Raw genomic sequence first — 18402 nt, 5'->3', positions numbered from 1 at the left:
GGAGGCATAATGCAGGTGTTCTATCTCTGTCTCTCCAGCCGTGCATTTAGAAAGAGATCTGTTGTGTTATTTAAAGGTGAGGGCAGCTGGAACAGCAAATTGTGGGGTAAAAACTTCCAGGTTTGGCCCAGTCAGATGACTGATGTTTATGCACCTCCACTGAACCGCACAGCCCATGCACACACACTACCTTAGCAAGAACAAACGCACACTTTGGTCTTTAAGACAACCTGCAAGACAACCTTTCAAACAGCTCTGGCAAGACCCTTGTTTTGCTCTCTGCAAACCCATCACGCTTCAGCAGGGGTATTTTCTGTAGTTTTCTGCAGGCGAATGCTGAGGCGCGGATCAGAGTCAACCACACACAGGTATGGGGCAGAAGAGCCTGACTAAAAAAGCCAAAATCCACCCACGGAACTGCTGTCAGCTACAGCGAAGGAGGAAAAAAAACATTCACTGTTCTCTCATCATGAGTTAACATGGAACAGTGTGCCAATCAGTGCATCAGCCTTAAAAACAAATATTAAATAAAAATATCATCTGTGCTAAATAAATAGAAAGAAATGCAAGAGACAGAGTTGCTTCTGAATGTAAAAACTCTTCTAATGTAATAATATTGACTGACGGTGAAAGCAAAAAAAAAAAAAAAGATATAACATATACAGATTTTATGATATACAATTTTATGTAGTTGTGATCAGATCTTCCTCCAAATTCTAAAGCTAAAGAGAATCTAGTTAAGTGAATGATGCAGATTTCACGTTTATTTATAATTATTACTGGAGCTGGCATGGGATCCATGTGTTTGTGCAAAGATCCATTTTAGATCAAATTTATCAGAGTTTCATCTGAACATGCGATTCAATAGAAGTGATTAAGCGTGAACTGTCATTGTCACGGCCCGGGTTCGATTCCCGGGCAGGGCGCAAACCCAGCCATTGAAGAGTTAGCTCTCAGTGCCGGTCCCAAGCCCGGATAAAATGGGAGGGTTGTGTCAGGAAGGGCATTCGGTGTAAAACCTGTGCCAAATTGAAACATGTGGACCAAATGATCTGCTGTGGCGACCCCAAACAGGGAGCAGCTGAAAGAACATCAACATGAGGGCACTTATACAACGGGGCTGTCAGCTTCCTCTAAAACATACTTAAATTCATTCATTTATTCACACCATCATTACCAGTAGCAGACTATATGCTAATATTCCAGAAACCACAAAAGAAAACTGTGTCAGAAGATGGCACTGACAGAAAAATATAAATATTTAAATTAATAATTAAATAATTTAAAAAAATATTCCAAAAACCTACAAAAAGTTACACCTACACGGTCAAATGAATATACAGTATCTTACATACATCTTATTAGCTGACCAGCTGATGGTTAAGGGCCTTACACAGGGGCCCAGGGGTGGCAGATTGGCAGTGGTGGGATTTGAATGCACAACCTTCTGTTACCCGACGTTCTACCACTCCCAGCTAATGTATACTAGTTTTTGGAATATTACTACTTGAGATTCAGCCGAATTAAAAGGATGACCCTGATGATGCAGGTTGAAAAGTGTTTACTACTAACATGTGACATTACTTTCAGTAACTGACTAAATCCTAATCCTGCAAACTGACATTGAAGCCAATTGTTCCAGTAGCCAGTATAATGATTTATGAATCTTTGAACAAGTTTGAATAGATCTACACTTTATATTTGAGTTTATATATTGAGTTATATATCTGAGATTCACAGTTTGTGTTATACATTTGTAGTGTAACTAATATGTAACAGTATCATCAACACAGACCTGAAACAATAGATACTTTTGAATAGCTTTAAATATGAGTCTAATTATGTCGTTCCTTCTCTCATTGCCTTTTAGATGTGAGTTTCTTTATGTTTTCTCATGTTATGTCGATTGGGTTCTAGTCTCCTCCTGTAACATCACTGGTCTGTTATCTAATGTGTGCACCTGTTTGAAGATGATCCCTTAATTAGTTTGTCTATTTCTATCTCATTGTGTGTTAATCTCATTGCAGTCTCATCATGCACCCGGGTCATTAAGTCTAAGGCTTGTTTTCTGATTTTATGACTTCTTGGTTTTGATCTGTTTTTTGTTTTTTTGAATTGAGGAATGTTTTATTCTGTTTTGTTCTGTTGGTGTTGCCTTCTTGTGCTCTGAGCACAACTCCAAACTTTGAAAATGGTACTTAATAAAACATATGCTAAGTTTATGCACTTGTATCTCGCCTTCAGAAAAGTGTAGGTTCTGTGCTGCTCTATGTGTAATTCATAGAGTTTGACTTTGCAACAAGAGAAAAAGTCACTGTACAATGTGTGTTATGTATTAGATATATGTGATAGAAACCCTATTATATTTTAATATATACCCTACCGTTATATTAGGAACAATATTGAAAAAGAGTGGAATAAAGAACCAAAAACCAAGAAAGAATAGCTTTTATGCAACATTGTGTACACATCAGTGCACTGTGATAATTAAGACCAGAGATTTTGGTATACTGGACACCGTATTTCCTTAAACCCTAATTTCTGGCATATTAAAGACGCGTAAATCTGATCCAGTGAAACAGCGTTTTTAAACACCTTTTATAAATGATTACTGCGGCTTAAAACTTTCACAGAAGATATTGCTTCAGTAGTCAAGAATTTGTTCCCCAAATGTTTTAACATCTAGAGAATTAATTTTTTAGGTATTTTAGGATTTCTCTGAGTTCAGCAGAGCTGTGATGCAGATAATGCTCATAGAATTTAAATAAAATGATTTGCTGTCAATTTTGTTTTACTAATAAAACCCTGACACAAAATCAGCAATCCGATGTTGTGTCAAAATTAAGATTATATAACCATTATTTTTGCGTAGAGCACACACTAACGTTACTCACTATGCTGGTATGAAAGGCACAAAAATTTCAAGATTATATAAGCATTATTTTTGCATAGAGCACACAGACTAGCATGATTCACTCTGGTGCTGTGAAAACCCGTGAAAATAAATGTGAATGTCACTTGAGTTAGTCAGTGCAGAACATGAGGGAGAAGCTGTGTGAGGTCTGGCCCATTTATGTCATGTGTTTGCACCTATCTTTATATTTATATGGCACTTTTTATGACACGGATGCTGCAGCCTCAGAGAGATTTCACTCTATATGAATAGACGGGTCACAACAGGCTGTGGGGAATATTTTAGTGCCATGGTTTGGGTCACATGACCCGTTAGTCACTGTAATGAATATGCTATAATGAAACCTTTCTATACTGTTAGGAGAGCTCTGTCCCAGCATGACAATCACGCCATGAGAGCTCACTGAATGGAGTGTAAATCATATGCTCTGGCCCTCATGGTATCCAGATCTCAGCTCCTGTTAGTGGGAGATTTGGAAGCAGAGTGTACTACAGCACCATCATTAAAACACAAATTGAGTGAAAATATTTTGAAAGAATGGTTATCCTTCCAGTACAGCTTCAGAGACTTCTAGAAAATATGCCACGCTGCATTAAAGCTGTTCTAGTCGCTCATGGTGTCTAACGCCTGTCTATTTACCTCAGTGTAAGTTTTTCTCATCTGTCTGTTGCAGTTACACTTCATATAGTTTAGAATTTCTATTTATTTCAAACAAACCTCTGCAGAAATGTTTCTTCCCTGGCAAAAAAAAAAAAATCCAAATCAATTTTTAATTTCATTCTGTGTATTATACACATGCACAGGGGAAATATTGTGTCTCCAGGCCCATGATGCAACACATAAGTCAGTAAAGGGATTTCTTACATAGTCCTAAGTAATGCAAATATCAAGCCAGGCCGAGATTTGGAAAATCTCATTTCACTACCCCTGGAGAACGTGTTCACGAGGAATTATTAAATAACTCATAAAGCAGATTTTAGGGCTCGTTTTTTGTTCTGCATGACAAAAATTTTGTGCTGTTTTCTACATGAAAAACTTTTTTTGTCTTCCTGTTTCAAGCATGGCAGAACTAGACCTTACCTGTAGATCTTGTATCGTGTTGAGAAGCCCTGTTGAAAGCGCTCCTTGAATTCGGTGTACTCCGGGCAACGGTGGAAAGGACCCTTGTCAGACAGGAGCCAGTCAAGCTGAGCCACACTTGCCTTGCCAGGCAGAGAGGAGAAAGATAAAGGCTCAGGGCGCTCAGCTGAGGCCAGGAGCCAGCTCAGAGCACCCAGAGGTGCCCAGCGCCACACGAGCATCAAGAGGAACCATCTAACACCCAGAGCGCTCTGCCAACACGACGCCATCCTGCCCCCAGACGCCTGGGACCAGCATTCTTCTGCCAATCCCGCCTGACCTGGAACCATGGGACAGGAAACAGATCATGTCAGATGCATCACTGTCATTAAGAAGAACTGTTTTTTTTTTTTTTTCATTTTCATGATAAAATATTATTTTGAACTAAGACAAATGTTAAGCAGCAAAATATGTCAAGGTCTTTCTCTAATGAACCATCCATCCATTCTCTACACCATTTATCCTACTGGCTCCCAGGGAATCTGGAGTCTATCCCAGGAGACTCCAGACACAGGGTACATACTGCACAGGATGCCAGTCTATCACAGGGCACAATCACACACACACACTCACACACTCGCACACCCATTCACACACTACAGACAATTTAGAGACGTCAATCAGCCTGGCAATGTCATGTCTTTGGACTGAGGAGGAAGCTGGAGAACCAGGAGGAATGCAGACTCCACACACACACACACACACACACACATGGCAGGAACTCCCAACCCTGGAGGTGTGAGACAAACGTGCTACCCAACCAAGCTGCCCTGCACCCCATAATAAAACATCTGTTAAGAAATTACAGCGAACTTAGGGAAGGGTTCTGAATTCATCTTTCTGTGAGGATATGTCTTAGAGAGCAAGGTTTTTCTTTCACTGCAGACCTTTTCGGCATTCTTGTATAACTTTGTAATATGAATGTCTGTGTATTTTTTGAAGATGAGGATTTTTGCTGAAGAGTTTGTGAGCCAGAGTAAACACTCAATTATTCAATAGTTCACTGGAGGGAAAAAAAATAAACAAGTCCGAATGTCGAAGGGTCTATCGTGGGCCAAATATTAATAAGTGAGGGGAACATTGAGCAATGCAACATGGGATCTGGGAGAGAACTCACAACTGCACTGATGCACATATTATACTGGTAGTGGGGATGGGGGTATGGGGGGGGGGATCTGGGACCATCAATATTCCCTGACATTATTTCTTCATCTTTACCAAATTTACAACGAAAATTAATTTCACTGGGACCAGATGTGCGGCTGAATTCTTAATGATGTATGAACTACCTTGCTTTCATTTGGAAGTGGAGCAAGCCACTATTGTGGGTTTAGGGGGAAAAAAAGCAATTAGTGTGCAAGTGGCAAATCTGGATCCGAATCCAAGGCATGCTTTGTAACCCAGTAATAACCTTCCCTGTATAATGCACATGTCATTTGGTCTATTTCACAGAATAGTCTATCCCTGCACAATTCATGAGGCTGCCTGAAGCCAGTGGATTTCCTGAAATGATGTTTACATTCATGTAAGAACATCTTATTTCCACCCTCTCATTGGTAGTACTAATAGAGGAAATTTAAATACGCTCATTTCTCTGTAGAATATCCTTCTCCTCCCTTTTTTGTCCTCCACTCCCTCTCTTTCCTTTGTGCCCAGCAATCCTCTCACTAATCTAATTCCTCACTATTCCATTTCTCCTCCTGCTCCCCTTACATATTTCATTCCCAGCCTCCTTCAGACCTTTTCTATTCCTTTTATACTATTGTTTTGTTTTGTCCAATGCCTCCATGGTCCTGTAATAAAAGCACTGTTTCGACAGGTAGAATGAATGATCTCGTCTTTGTGGAGTAACAGTTGAAGAGTAAGCGCTAGTTACTTCACAATAAAGTGATTTAATGAGAAATACATTTACAGATTAGTTTCTGCTATACAGACTTACATCTCTGAAAAGAGCTTTTATGAAATGAAACTGTGTGGTGCGCATCGACAGTTTACACTAATATACACCAAGTGTCTTCAGTACACTGCCCTTAATGCAGACAGAGGAATAGCGAACACAGAGAAACTGAAGAGAGAAAGAGTGAAAGTGTGCTGTGTGTGTGTTTGAGAGACAGAGAGAGAGAGAGAGAGAGAGAGAAAGAGGGAGAGAGAGAGAGAGCACATGTGTTTGTGTGTGTGTGTTTGAGAGAGAGAGAGAGAGCACGTGTTTGTGTGTGTGTGTTTGTGTGTGTGTGTGTGTTTGAGAGAGAGAGAGCACGTGTTTGTGTGTGTGTGTGTGTGTGTTTGAGAGAGAGAGAGAGAGCACATGTGTTTGTGTGTTTGTGTGTGTGTTTGAGAGAGAGAGAGAGAGAGAGAGAGAGAGAGAGCACGTGTTTGTGTGTGTGTGTTTGAGAGAGAGCACATGTGTTTGTGTGTGTGTGTGTGTGTGTGTTTGTGTGTGTGTTTGAGAGAGAGAGAGAGAGAGAGAGAGCACATGTGTTTGTGTGTGTGTGTTTGAGAGAGAGCACATGTGTTTGTGTGTGTGTGTGTGTGTGTGTGTTTGTGTGTGTGTTTGAGAGAGAGAGAGAGAGAGAGAGAGCACGTGTGTGTGTTTGAGAGAGAGAGAGAGAGAGAGAGAGAGAGAGAGCACGTGTGTGTGTGTGTATGTGTATTTCAGAGAAAGAGAGAAGAGAAAGACAAAGAGAAAGAGTGTGTGTTTGTGTGTGAGTGTGTAAGAGAGAGAGAGAGAGAGAGAGAGAGAGAGAGAGAGCATGTGTGTGTGTGTTTCAGTGAAAGAGAGAAGAGAAAGACAAAGAGAAAGAGTGTGTGTGTTTGTGTGTGTGTGTGTGTGTGAGAGAGAGAGAGAGAGAGAGAGAGAGAGTCCATGATTAACTACATTACTGTGCTGATAACATTGATCAAATCCTGCAAGGCTGCTCCAGGTTCCCTAAATGCCACCCTATTTGTCAAACTAAAACAGAGCCACTGCTAACAAAGTGCCTTTCTCAGTCGTTAAGAGAAAGTGGCATTAATATCATTCCAACACCACTGCCTGATATGGTTCTAATTTACTAGTTTAAAGAGTGCTGATACACATTTATGATGCAAGGAAGCATATGTTTTTTGGATAAAAAAAAATTCCCACACATGCTGTATCTTTCGGATTTAATCACAACATGAAACTGATTTCAATTGCGCTTCAGGGATTTAGCACATTTAGCTGTCCAGAGTATATGGCATGTAGAGTTGTAGGAATGATGATTAGGAAGCTTTGGGACATTTTGGTAATGATTCTTAAACTTTCCAGCCAATGGATTTATCTCCAGTTACCGAAGAGATTAAAGCAGTGTAAAGCTTCTGTTCAGGCACAGTGCTTACTCTTACTCTATCATACTGCTAGTCTTTACAAGCTAATTAGTGCAACTTGACTGTAATTGTGGACGCGAGTCTCATCACATGAACCAGAGTTTGTTGATTGTTGCAGTTAAAAATCCTTGATTTTACTGTGACTTTTGTTCAGAATTTGAAAGGTATATTTTTTGTGCCTATTTTATGAGAAACTATTTGAATTGGTGAAATTGCACAGGATTCTTCTTTTCAGCTCCTTCCAGTGAAGAAACATATGTAATGACACTCTGTGAATGCTGTACTTATATTTAAATCATGTGAATGGTACAAGGCTTTGACTGAATGCATGTTGTGACATCACGCGACACGGTTTGGCCCAAATCCGCAGGAAATCTGCGATAATTTATAAGTTCCTCTGATTATCATGGAGTGGGTTTGATTTTGCGTTCATTTCTTTGACTGCAAAAATCACAAAACCCTGGAGGGACGGATGAGATCATTGGACTGGCTGGTGCCCAGTGATATTTGTATTTCATTTGCATAAAGTTCACAAATGTTTACATTTCTTTCCGCTCTCAGTGCCTGCTTTCCACCACTTTTGCTCCCACGATCCTCTGCACTGAATTTTCATCTGCCTCCATACAATATGAATGTGCTGCTACAATGTAGACACACTGTGATGCATGAAAAGTGAAGCAGAGAATGAGAGAGAAGCGATGACAGATCTATGAGATACACACATTAACGCTGTGCAGTGTGCATTCATACACACACAAACACACACACACACACCCACACATGCACATACCACATACCTCCAACAATCAAGCCAGCAGCCTAGGTGAATGTCTGACATTAATGAAGCATTAACATGCTTTAATCAGCACTAATGTATGAGAGGTAAAGTGGTGACTGCGGAAGCATTAAGTGTTCATCTGTAAGCAAACATTTCAATAATGGCCAAAGCAACAACTCATGTGCAACATCTCATGCTTTCCGCTACTCCCATCTGGCTGAGGATGAGTTCAGAGCTCTTCTTTTTTTCGCTGCTCATTATGCTGGAAAAGAAGCAAATTGCATTCAACTGCTGAGGAGCATAGAAGATAGTTACCTAACAGTTGCCAAACCGACTCTTTTCAAGCCAAATCCTCATTCTTTCTTTCTTTCGTTCTTTCCTTCCCTCTCTTCTCATCTATCTATCAATCTATCACACCCCCTTCCAATGACCTTACTTCCACTTTCTCCCTGCTGGCATTACTTTATCTCAGCTCTGCGTGTTGTCTGCCATCCCGAAAAGAAAAAAAGGCAAGACTGATGCTAATTCCACTGAGCGTTAACTAGGGTGCAAATCCAGGCGGCTTCCAAAATTCGTGCCATGAGCACTAATTGAGCGCTTTCCTTTATCTTTTGGAAGGGGAAGGAGTGAAGTGAAGTAATTTACGGACGTTTTTTTGGACTAGAATATCTTGGCGGAATTCTTCCAATCTTGCTTCAAATTTGCCTTTCAAATGAAGCCCCGTGCTTAAGCAGTGACATCTTAGACTGATGCTCTGGCTCATACCTCGCTGGCCTCTGGGGATCAGGACTAATTATAAAATACATAAAACATACTGAAAATGCCATTGAAACAATGGAAGAAGTGCTGAATTTAGCTGTGACATTTACATGCTCAACTTGCATAATTCAGGTGTCTTTATATTTACCCTTAGCACCCTGGAGGAAATCTGCGAGTAAGACTTTGAATTTATTAGTGCATAATTGGGACATGCCATGGTATGAGATGTTTCCAGACTACGCATATTGCGCTTGCCCCTTTTAAAAGGGCTTTAGAGGTGAGTTTAAACATCCAGCCAGCCAGGCTTCTGCAAGATGTTCACCTCACCTGAAGGCTTTAGTGGGGTATAATGGCACTGGAACTAATTGATCAGATAACGCTCATCAGGAGGTTTGAGGGATTGGTGGATGGCCTGTTTGCTCTGGTGCGCTGAAGGATTATCTTAGCGCTTAACGTGGTTCAGCGTCTCTGTAGTGTGGTGCATTCGTATCTAATTTTATCTTTAGTGATGTAGAATTAGCCATCTGGAGCAAATGCCATGTGGAGAAGAGAATCTGTGCAGAGTTGAGAAGTGAATTGTCAAGGACTTATCTGCCAGCATGTTTTTAACCTCCATGCTTGTGGGCAAATCTCTCACAGCATTTCCTGAGCACTCATATATTTCAAAGAGCCATTAATATGTTTACCTCCTGGAAAACTGCCGACGGATCATAATCCGGTCATCAATTGTGTTATTAATAGCTCATTAAATTAACACCCATCTCTGAGTCGGTGTGATTGATACTTCTGGTACATTCCTCAACAAAATGGTTTCTGTATTAAATCCGAAAAAGCAAAATGTATAAATACGTTACACTAACGGCATGCTTTCACATCCTGCCCAAGTTGTTTTTTTGGGGGGTTTCAACATCTCCCAGGAAAGGATGTGCAACACATCTTCTGGGTTTGGGATGTAGTAAATAAAACACATTTTAGTCTCAGAAGAGTTGAAGAAGATCGCAAAGCACATGGAGATGTTAATGAAAAAAATATCAAAGCTTCAGTTCAGAATAATGATGTTTCTTACTAGAACGTCTGAGCTTTTCCAAAATTGGCAAGGATTTAAAAAAAATATTTTTAAGCATGAAAAGAGTTTTGGCATTCATATAATGTGAACAAATATATTTTATGTATGTGTAAAATACTATATTAATAGTATAGTAGTATATTTTCACCCAAATGGGGATGAGTTTCCCTTCTTAGCCTGGTTCCTCTCAAGGTTTCTTCCTAATAACATCACAGCAAGATTTTCCTTGCCACCATCGCCACAGGCTTGCTCATTAGGGATAAAAGAGTAACTTAAATTTAAACTACATATATATATATATATATATATATATATATATACATATATATATATATATATATATATATATATATATATATATATATATATATATATATATAGTTTTAAAGCTGCTTTGAGACAATGTCCATTGTAAAAGGCGCTATACAAATAAATTAAACTGAAATGAATTAAAATATTATGCAATGATATAACCCTAGACAGACAAGGTCAGAGTAACAACCTCTAACAATGCAAGGTCATTCCTTCACCAGCATCTCTCTTTTCTCTTAAGTTTTATCTGACTGTTACTCAACACTGACACTGGAGACTCCTTCCAAGAATGCTAAATAACTATCTCTTCACTGAAAACTCAATATTTCATTACATTTAATCAGTTTAAGTGGAGCTTCTTGCATGCAAGTACCTGTGTACAGTATGTATTAGAACACATGCCTCAATATAAACCTCTTGCAGCCTGCTACTACTGTCAGAGCAGAGGTGGGTAGGAACCAATTACATTTACTTGAGTAAATTTTTTGGGTAATTGTACTTTTAGAGTATTTTTAAAGATGTGTACTTTTACTCTTACTCATTTTTACTACATTTGGTGGCGTTCCTCCGTTACTGTCAAATGTTAATAATTAATACAGTATGAGATTTTTATTAGTTTATATGGCTTGTTCGCAAGTGTCGCGAGACTTTGGAGAGGCTGCTTCGCGAGAGGCTGTCGCGGATGGAGCTGAAGCAGAGGAAGACGAGTGCGAGTTAACGGAGGCAGTTTAGTCCGTTTTCACTCCAAGATGTCAAAAAGAATAGTTTCATCATGCGATGCATGCTGTGTTCACCAAAACCACCTGACATCGCAGCGTACAAGAATTCCATCTCCAACCTGAAAAAACACGGAGCAGTAAGTGTCAAATTTAGGCATATTTGAACTCTATTAATGGTCATTTGGTAACTATGGGCACATTGACCTTATTTTAATAGCACATTTCTCACACTGTCCAAATGTTTTTCCTCACATGCCCTCTCGTGCAAGCAAGATCTTGTGAACCCTACAAACAACACAGCATACTGTGACGTCACGCATTTATACAGAAATACGGACACCTCAACAAAGTGTAGAACATACATAGAAAATAAAAATTTTATTCCTACCTATGAAGAATGCATGTACTTATAAAATGCATATATTATTATTTCATCAGAGGATTCACCAATCAGGTCAAGAAAACGAGGATCAGTCCACAGTAACATTCTGTAAAACTGATTGTTCAAGAAAGAACATATGACAAAATAAACACTCACATACTGAAGGGCAGACACACACAAACAAGTTCATACACAAACATAATACTCTCTAATAATAAAACACACTCTGCACACACACACCATCTCTTTTGTTCTCTGTTAGCTTGTTTAAATGCAGATGCTGACAAGTTTGTGTTGTGAATGTGAAAATAAAGACAGAGTTAATTGTTAGAAAAACACCGGGGTGTGTTTGAGATTTTATTGCAAATGACAGGTCATGTAATGTTAATGTACCCATCACTGGACTGAGATGTGGCCATCATTGGACTGAGATAGGCTACTTTACTTCAACCTATGTTTTATAAAACCAGAACAAAGAGACTTTTAAGGAGAGGTGTGAGGTGTGAAAGCGTCCCAAGTAGTTTGCTATTCTGTTTTTTCGCTCTGGTTTTTTGCTTTTTTACTCTTACTCAAGTAACTATTAAGATTTTTACTTTTACTTGAGTAAATATTTCTATAAGTACTTGTACTTTTACTTGAGTACAGATTTTGGATACTCTACCCACCTCTGTGTCAGAGCGAGTGTTAAAAGAAAAATAGTCAACACCATCTGACCAATCAGATCTGAGAATTCATCAGCGTCATGGTTCTTATTATTATTTGTGTTACCTTTTCAATTCAGGGCCACTAAATTGACAAAATAAACAAAATGACATATAATAAGAACTGCCATGAACAGTTTTCGGAGCTGCACGGATGTAAAAGTGAGCATTTAGGATGGTCTGAAAGATTTCATTTCATTTTGCTTGCCACAATGGAGTCAAAATATTATGCTCAAATGTCATGATTATACCTGATATAGCTACACTCAAGATAACAAGATAACATTCAAAATCATTTCCTCATTTCCACAAAAAAAAAAAAAAAACACTGATAAATGTAAATGATGGTATCATGGCAGATTCAGAATGAATGCTGTAGCTTCAGGTAAATCAGTGTCTAGATTAACTAAATTAAATCATTTTTACAGTATTTGTTTAACAGATATTGCTGCAATGCTGCCTAATGACAAGTTCAATTAATAATGAATAACAATTTAGGACTGCATCTAGGTTTGGCCGTTGGCCTTCGATGGTAATAGTAAAGGCTTCAGAGACTGATGCTGAGTCTGCTTCATTGCAGGCATTGCTAAATGGCGCAATAAGGGCGCGCTGAGGGCACTGATGAGCACTCATTTGAAGCCTAAAATGAGAAATGGAACACCCTACGGCCTTCTGTACCTATTTGGCAGACGCAAATGAAGACCGCGAGGCCACAAGTGCACCATTTGGGACAGGGCCATTATTTGCACCTGTGACAAAAATGAGCAAAGCTTAAGCAATTTAGTGACCAGCAATAGCAGTGAGGAATGATGGTATGCTTCCTTTACTTTAATCCCCCCACTGTGACACACTTTCGGTGTTTTTTCTTTTACATGTTTGTTCCTTCTCACAGTGCCTAAGACATTTGGTGAGTGTTGCTACCAGCAGTTTGATGTACGCAAAATTGTATTTTGTTTTATTTTAGGTTTAGACATGAGTTCTTCTGAGACTATACACGATACAATGCAGGAATACAATCTATACGCAAGCAATCTCCTATAGATTTCTTTATATTTAGCAAAAAGACATCTGATTTGTCAAATTCAAACCAAATCTGGCTCTGCTACTGAAACAATGACAACCAGCAGTACACTAAAGATGGGAATGCAACCTAGCATCCAGTATAGTACAGTTTGAGTGAGGTGAAGTAAACAATCGCTGCAGGTATGAACACAGGCTCGAAGCCAGGGCTATGTAGCACGTAGTATGGTATGAGTTATACTGTACTCAAATGATCGGTTTAGAAAGAAATCTGTCATAAAACGTTAGCAGTTTCTGTTCTGATCCCTGCTGTGGACGATGACAGTGATACCAGGAGCATTCCACCACAAATGATATTAAACTGGAAAATAAACTCATCAGCATATATTTTCCCACCACTTTGAGAGTAATTATGAATGTCAAACATCTGTTTGGATTTACGTTGATACTGTAGGCGTTGTTATAGCTGCGCCACTCTGACAACTCTTCTGACCAAATCTTATTTTAAGGAATGAAATGTAGAGTTGCTGGTTGTCTAAGCAGCACCACATTTCACACCTATTGCACAGAAGGAAGCAGGGAGAGGGTGGCCTGGGGGCGTGAGATTCTTTTGTTCTCGTAAGAAGAGATGCAGGAAAGAAGGAACGAATCTGATACTAAAACCTTGCATCACACTGTTACAGCACATGGACATGTCAGAGTGATAGAGACTGGAAGCAGCAAAGTAGAACACGAGACAGAGTCGGCTTCAGAGCCAAAGTTTTAATAAGGGCCAGCATTATACAGGGCCGGCCTCGCAGTGGGAATATTTTCTATACACTGGGGAGATAATTAAACATCATTTTCCAGCAAAAATATCTGGTATTGATTCATTTTTTTGAATATATATAATCATAAATATTTCTGTTTTAATGATCCGTTATAGGTTTACATCAAACAAATTGTTCATTTTCATTTCTACTGTTCTGAGCAAATTCCACAGGATCCGTAAGTTATATTAGATCACGCCTTATAAACAGAAACAGCATGATCCAATAAGTGAAATACAAAAGAGAAAAGAGACATTTTATTTAAAACATGTAAGCACGACTAGTTAACCAGCTAACCGAATTACAGAGGCGTGAACACACATTCGTGTGAAAATAATCACATAAAACCCATCCACACATATCTACTGGAGTTTGGGTGTGTGTGTAAGCATGATCATGAAAACTATGGCTTCCGTCTTGTTAGCAAGATAGAATATCAATAAATGTAATCAGCAAAGCATAATCCAGATGTTGCTGAATATTAACTAGGAGACGGTTATCTGTTGACGCTGACCTGTCTGGCATAGAATGAGGGATTCCCACAGTCCAGCTGCATTAAGCTGTGAGACAGATATCTCTCTATCAAGCTATAAATGATCTCTTAGTGCTCTTCCGTCCAGCTGTTCTAGCCGCTTGAACACATGGTGGGGAGGAATCTCTTAAACATTAACAATGCGATCGTTCTTACACAAGCGTACCGCAAGACAGCAAGTCTGCTTACTAACACAAACAAACATGCAATGAAACCTCAGTCTCCTCATTTTGATTGTTTAAAAAAATTAATTTATTACAAGCGTTCATTCCTAGCTTGGCAAACAGACATAAAGGCGCAGTAACCTTGCCTTCAACCCATCTGCTGCCACCATAATTGCACGAAAAAATAATAATGATAGTAATACATACACGGAGACTCATAAAAAGTGAAATGATGGGGAGGTTAGATTTCCTATCAAAGAACAAAAGCTAAGAACAGTCAGCTTTACTGGGTATTAAGGCAGCCGAACATCTTTTCCTTTCACATCTGTGTAGCCAACAGGGCACAAGGTTTTCCACTCAGTGTGAGTTTGGTACTGTACGATATTATCAGCTCCTTATTCAACTTTATTTTCTGTAATTCTGTCAGTCTGCTCGAGATGGCGTGTTTTGTTTAACAAGGTGTGTAATAACTGTAATTAAACTGCAGCATTGTTTCATTCACAGTCATGATTTGATGTTGATTCATTTTCTGTAACAAGATTAAATGAAACTGCAAATGGATTTTACAAAATGTATGGCATTAGAATATATTATATAATAAATAATTTAAAAAAAACATTAATGATGGCAAATTGCTGTGGTATGTTAGGAATAAAGCACTTTAGGATGTGATGATAGAGAAAAATAATCAGTTGTCTATCACACAACCTATATAACCGCATGCAGCACCTTTGTTCAGTTTGTTGCAATCAGGCAAACTGTTCTGCAGTCTGAAGACTAAAGCTGAGAGGATCAGGAGGAGCTTCTTCTCTCAGGCCATCAGACTCCTCAATACAGACATGTCCACCATACAGATCCCTCAGGATTTCTTAAGTGTTGTTTACTTCATTGAAATCCTGCACACTGGACTGTTACTACATGTAACTCAGCTGTGTGTTCAATACATCACTTTCCCTATTCTACATGTAACATAACTGCACATCATGCTACTACATGTAACATGTAACATATGGCACATCTATCTATCTATCTATCTATCTATCTATCTATTAATATGCACAGTACAGTAGGAGTGGCCTGTGTTTTCATGTTGCTGTAGATTATACAAATTAAGCTCAAGGAGTAAAAAGAAAAATATCTATCTATCTATCTATCTATCTATCTATCTATCTATCTATCTATCTATCTATCTATCTATCTATCTATCTATCTATCTATCTATCTATCTATCTATCTATCTAATTAACTATTTAATATGCACAGTACAGTAGGAGTGGCCTGTGTTCTCATGCTGCTGGAAGTAAATAGACAAATAAAATCTTAAATCTTGCTCCTTTAAACTAAACTTTAAAAAAGGCTTGTTCAAGATCGAAGGCCTAATCGGTGGTTGAACTAAAAAGAAACATTCTCATTTATACATCAACTAATGGAGTGATAATATGTGCAATACACTCAGTAGTGCCACTTAATGGTGTAAAGGCCATTTTTATATACAACTGAAATCCAAAATCTATCTATATTTTTTATGGAAATTGTGAGGCATAAAATCAATACTACGTATCATTCCATTAAGGAAAGAGAAGGAAGGACGAATGGATCCCAGAAAATGCTTATTTGATTCATGCTGCTTCATAAGTTATGTGGACTGGGAGCCAGGCTTTGTCAAACGCTGTGTAAACTCATTTGGTAATTGAGGAACAAGCTTGAGCCCTGTGCAAACACCACTCCCACACACCTACACAACACTCACACTTCTAATGAGGAATGAAGTTCTGAGACGTACAAACACACACACACACACACACACACACAGAAACATGGACATATCAGTCATACTGTATACATACTCAAACTAGATTTGTATACTTTTTATATATTTTCCCTTTTCCTACCTGTGCACTTAAATTTTATTTTTATTTTAATTCTATACTTTTGTGTCATAAAAATAGAATCAAATAGAGTAAAAACAGACTATATTCAGCCTTTTTAGACTATTTTTACTCTACTCTATTTTATTCTAAACAATTGTGTAAGTTTACTGAAATTTAAAGTTGGACACACACACATACACACACTTTCTGCCCCAGAAACTCACTCCACGCCTGTCACTATCTTGGCCTCGTATCAGTCTACAATCAAGAGCTAGCTGGTTTGGCATGTTTATCTGAGGACTTCATCTATCTGCCTCATAAGAGTAAAGATGTCAGCATGGGATGATGATGAATTTATGGGCAGTCACAGGAAAAAGTAAGTTATAATTGGGCATTTTCTTTTGCTTTTGCGTGCGCGCGTGTGTGTGTGTGTGTGTGTGTGTGACGTCAAGTCAAGAGGCTTTTAGTGTCATTTTTATTGTCTATCCCAGGAGACTCAGGGTACAAAAGAGACTCAGGGGACCCCCTGGACCATGTGCCAACCCATCAGAAAGCACACACACACACACACACACAAACCCCATTCACACACTACAAACTACTTATAGATGCCAGTCAGCCTACTTTGGGAAGTTGGACTTGGGAAGAAAACTGGAGTACCCTGAGGAAACCCCCAGTGCATGAGGAGATCATGCAAACCCGGCGCAACCCCAGGTGTGAGGCAAACGTGTTAAACACTAAGCCACTGTGTCCCAACAGCTAACATATTAACATATCTCTACCTCAATCCTCAATAAGGAGAAATCTTTCTACAGTTTTACTCACATTTATACAACAGTTAATTCTGCTTCACAAATATAAGAGGTCAAGCGGCCTTCCAAGGGAGCTTCTATAATTGTACTGGGACATGTAACTCTGTCTGTGTTCTCTATATAAAATTCTAGCATAGTTTGTTGAAGCCCTTCTAACACATACTAAAGGCTGTCAGTCTGTCTGTGTGTTGCATTGCTGCTAGTGATGAAGCACAAATAAACAACAAATCTAGTCATGCTGTTTCTAACATGTCTGAAATGAGTCACTCGGCCTGTGGCCTTCTGCTTACAGCCAAATTACGCTGAGTGTAAGAGCACTGCTGAATTATTACCATGCTGTCCTGTGTGTTCCCATAAACGCAGAATGCTTTGCTTCGATTTTTATTTTGTCTTATGGTTTGGTTTTGAGTTGTTCAAACAAAACTCCACGCACTTCACCAGCCTCAGCCGCAAAGTATTGAATTTTCCCTTCAGATTATTTCCCCTCTGCACACACTGCTTCTGACATCTGCTCTCAGATCCGTTTTCATCCACACAAGCTGTTGGCGCTGTGTGTACTCCTGACGTGTTGTGCCACAAATAAGCTTAACACCCTGCCCTGAAACTGCCACATCCACAGATTGACAAACACACACACGCACACACAGATTTATCTTCTTATCTTTATCTTCTGTCCAATGTGACTGAAAGCATGCTAACTATTTATCAAACCATTAATGTCTTTCTCAAATGAACAGACTGTTATTTATGCTACAATATCCACCTTATAACATTTTATTCAACTTATTTCAGTTTCTGTGCTTCTTGTGCGTTCCAGAAAAATCAGGACAGTTCAGCATCTACTGCAGAGGTGCATGCCTGTCAAGATAGCGTACTTCAAGCAGTATTTCATTAACATGCCTATATAGCATTTTCTTTTAATAACGATGAAGAATGAATATTTAAGTGCACACCCACACTGAACCCAGAACACACAATGCTTTTAAAATGAATGCAATTCATCTTTTTTTTTTTTTGCCTGAAAATCCTGCAGGATCCAAATCTCTGAAGCTGGCAAGCTTTCCAAAAATAAATATATAAATAAAATTAGCATGTTTGT

General features: G+C 38.9%; 1 protein-coding gene across 1 annotated transcript in view; it reads right to left on the bottom strand.

Moving 5' to 3' along the window:
* brinp2 (bone morphogenetic protein/retinoic acid inducible neural-specific 2) overlaps positions 1-18402 on the bottom strand; it is a 121053-nt gene that overhangs the window by 69067 nt on the left and 33584 nt on the right. The window contains exon 2 of the mRNA XM_058395996.1: positions 3995-4313. Coding sequence (XP_058251979.1) covers positions 3995-4263 — 269 coding nt within the window. The 5' untranslated portion in view covers positions 4264-4313. The remainder of the gene's footprint in view (positions 1-3994; positions 4314-18402) is intronic.

This window comes from Hemibagrus wyckioides, linkage group LG07 (assembly GCF_019097595.1).
Source record: "Hemibagrus wyckioides isolate EC202008001 linkage group LG07, SWU_Hwy_1.0, whole genome shotgun sequence".
In the NCBI taxonomy this organism is placed as follows: Eukaryota; Metazoa; Chordata; class Actinopteri; order Siluriformes; family Bagridae; genus Hemibagrus; species Hemibagrus wyckioides.
The sequence above is the reverse complement of the archived record's forward strand: the minus strand, read 5'-3'. Positions and strand labels throughout refer to the sequence as shown.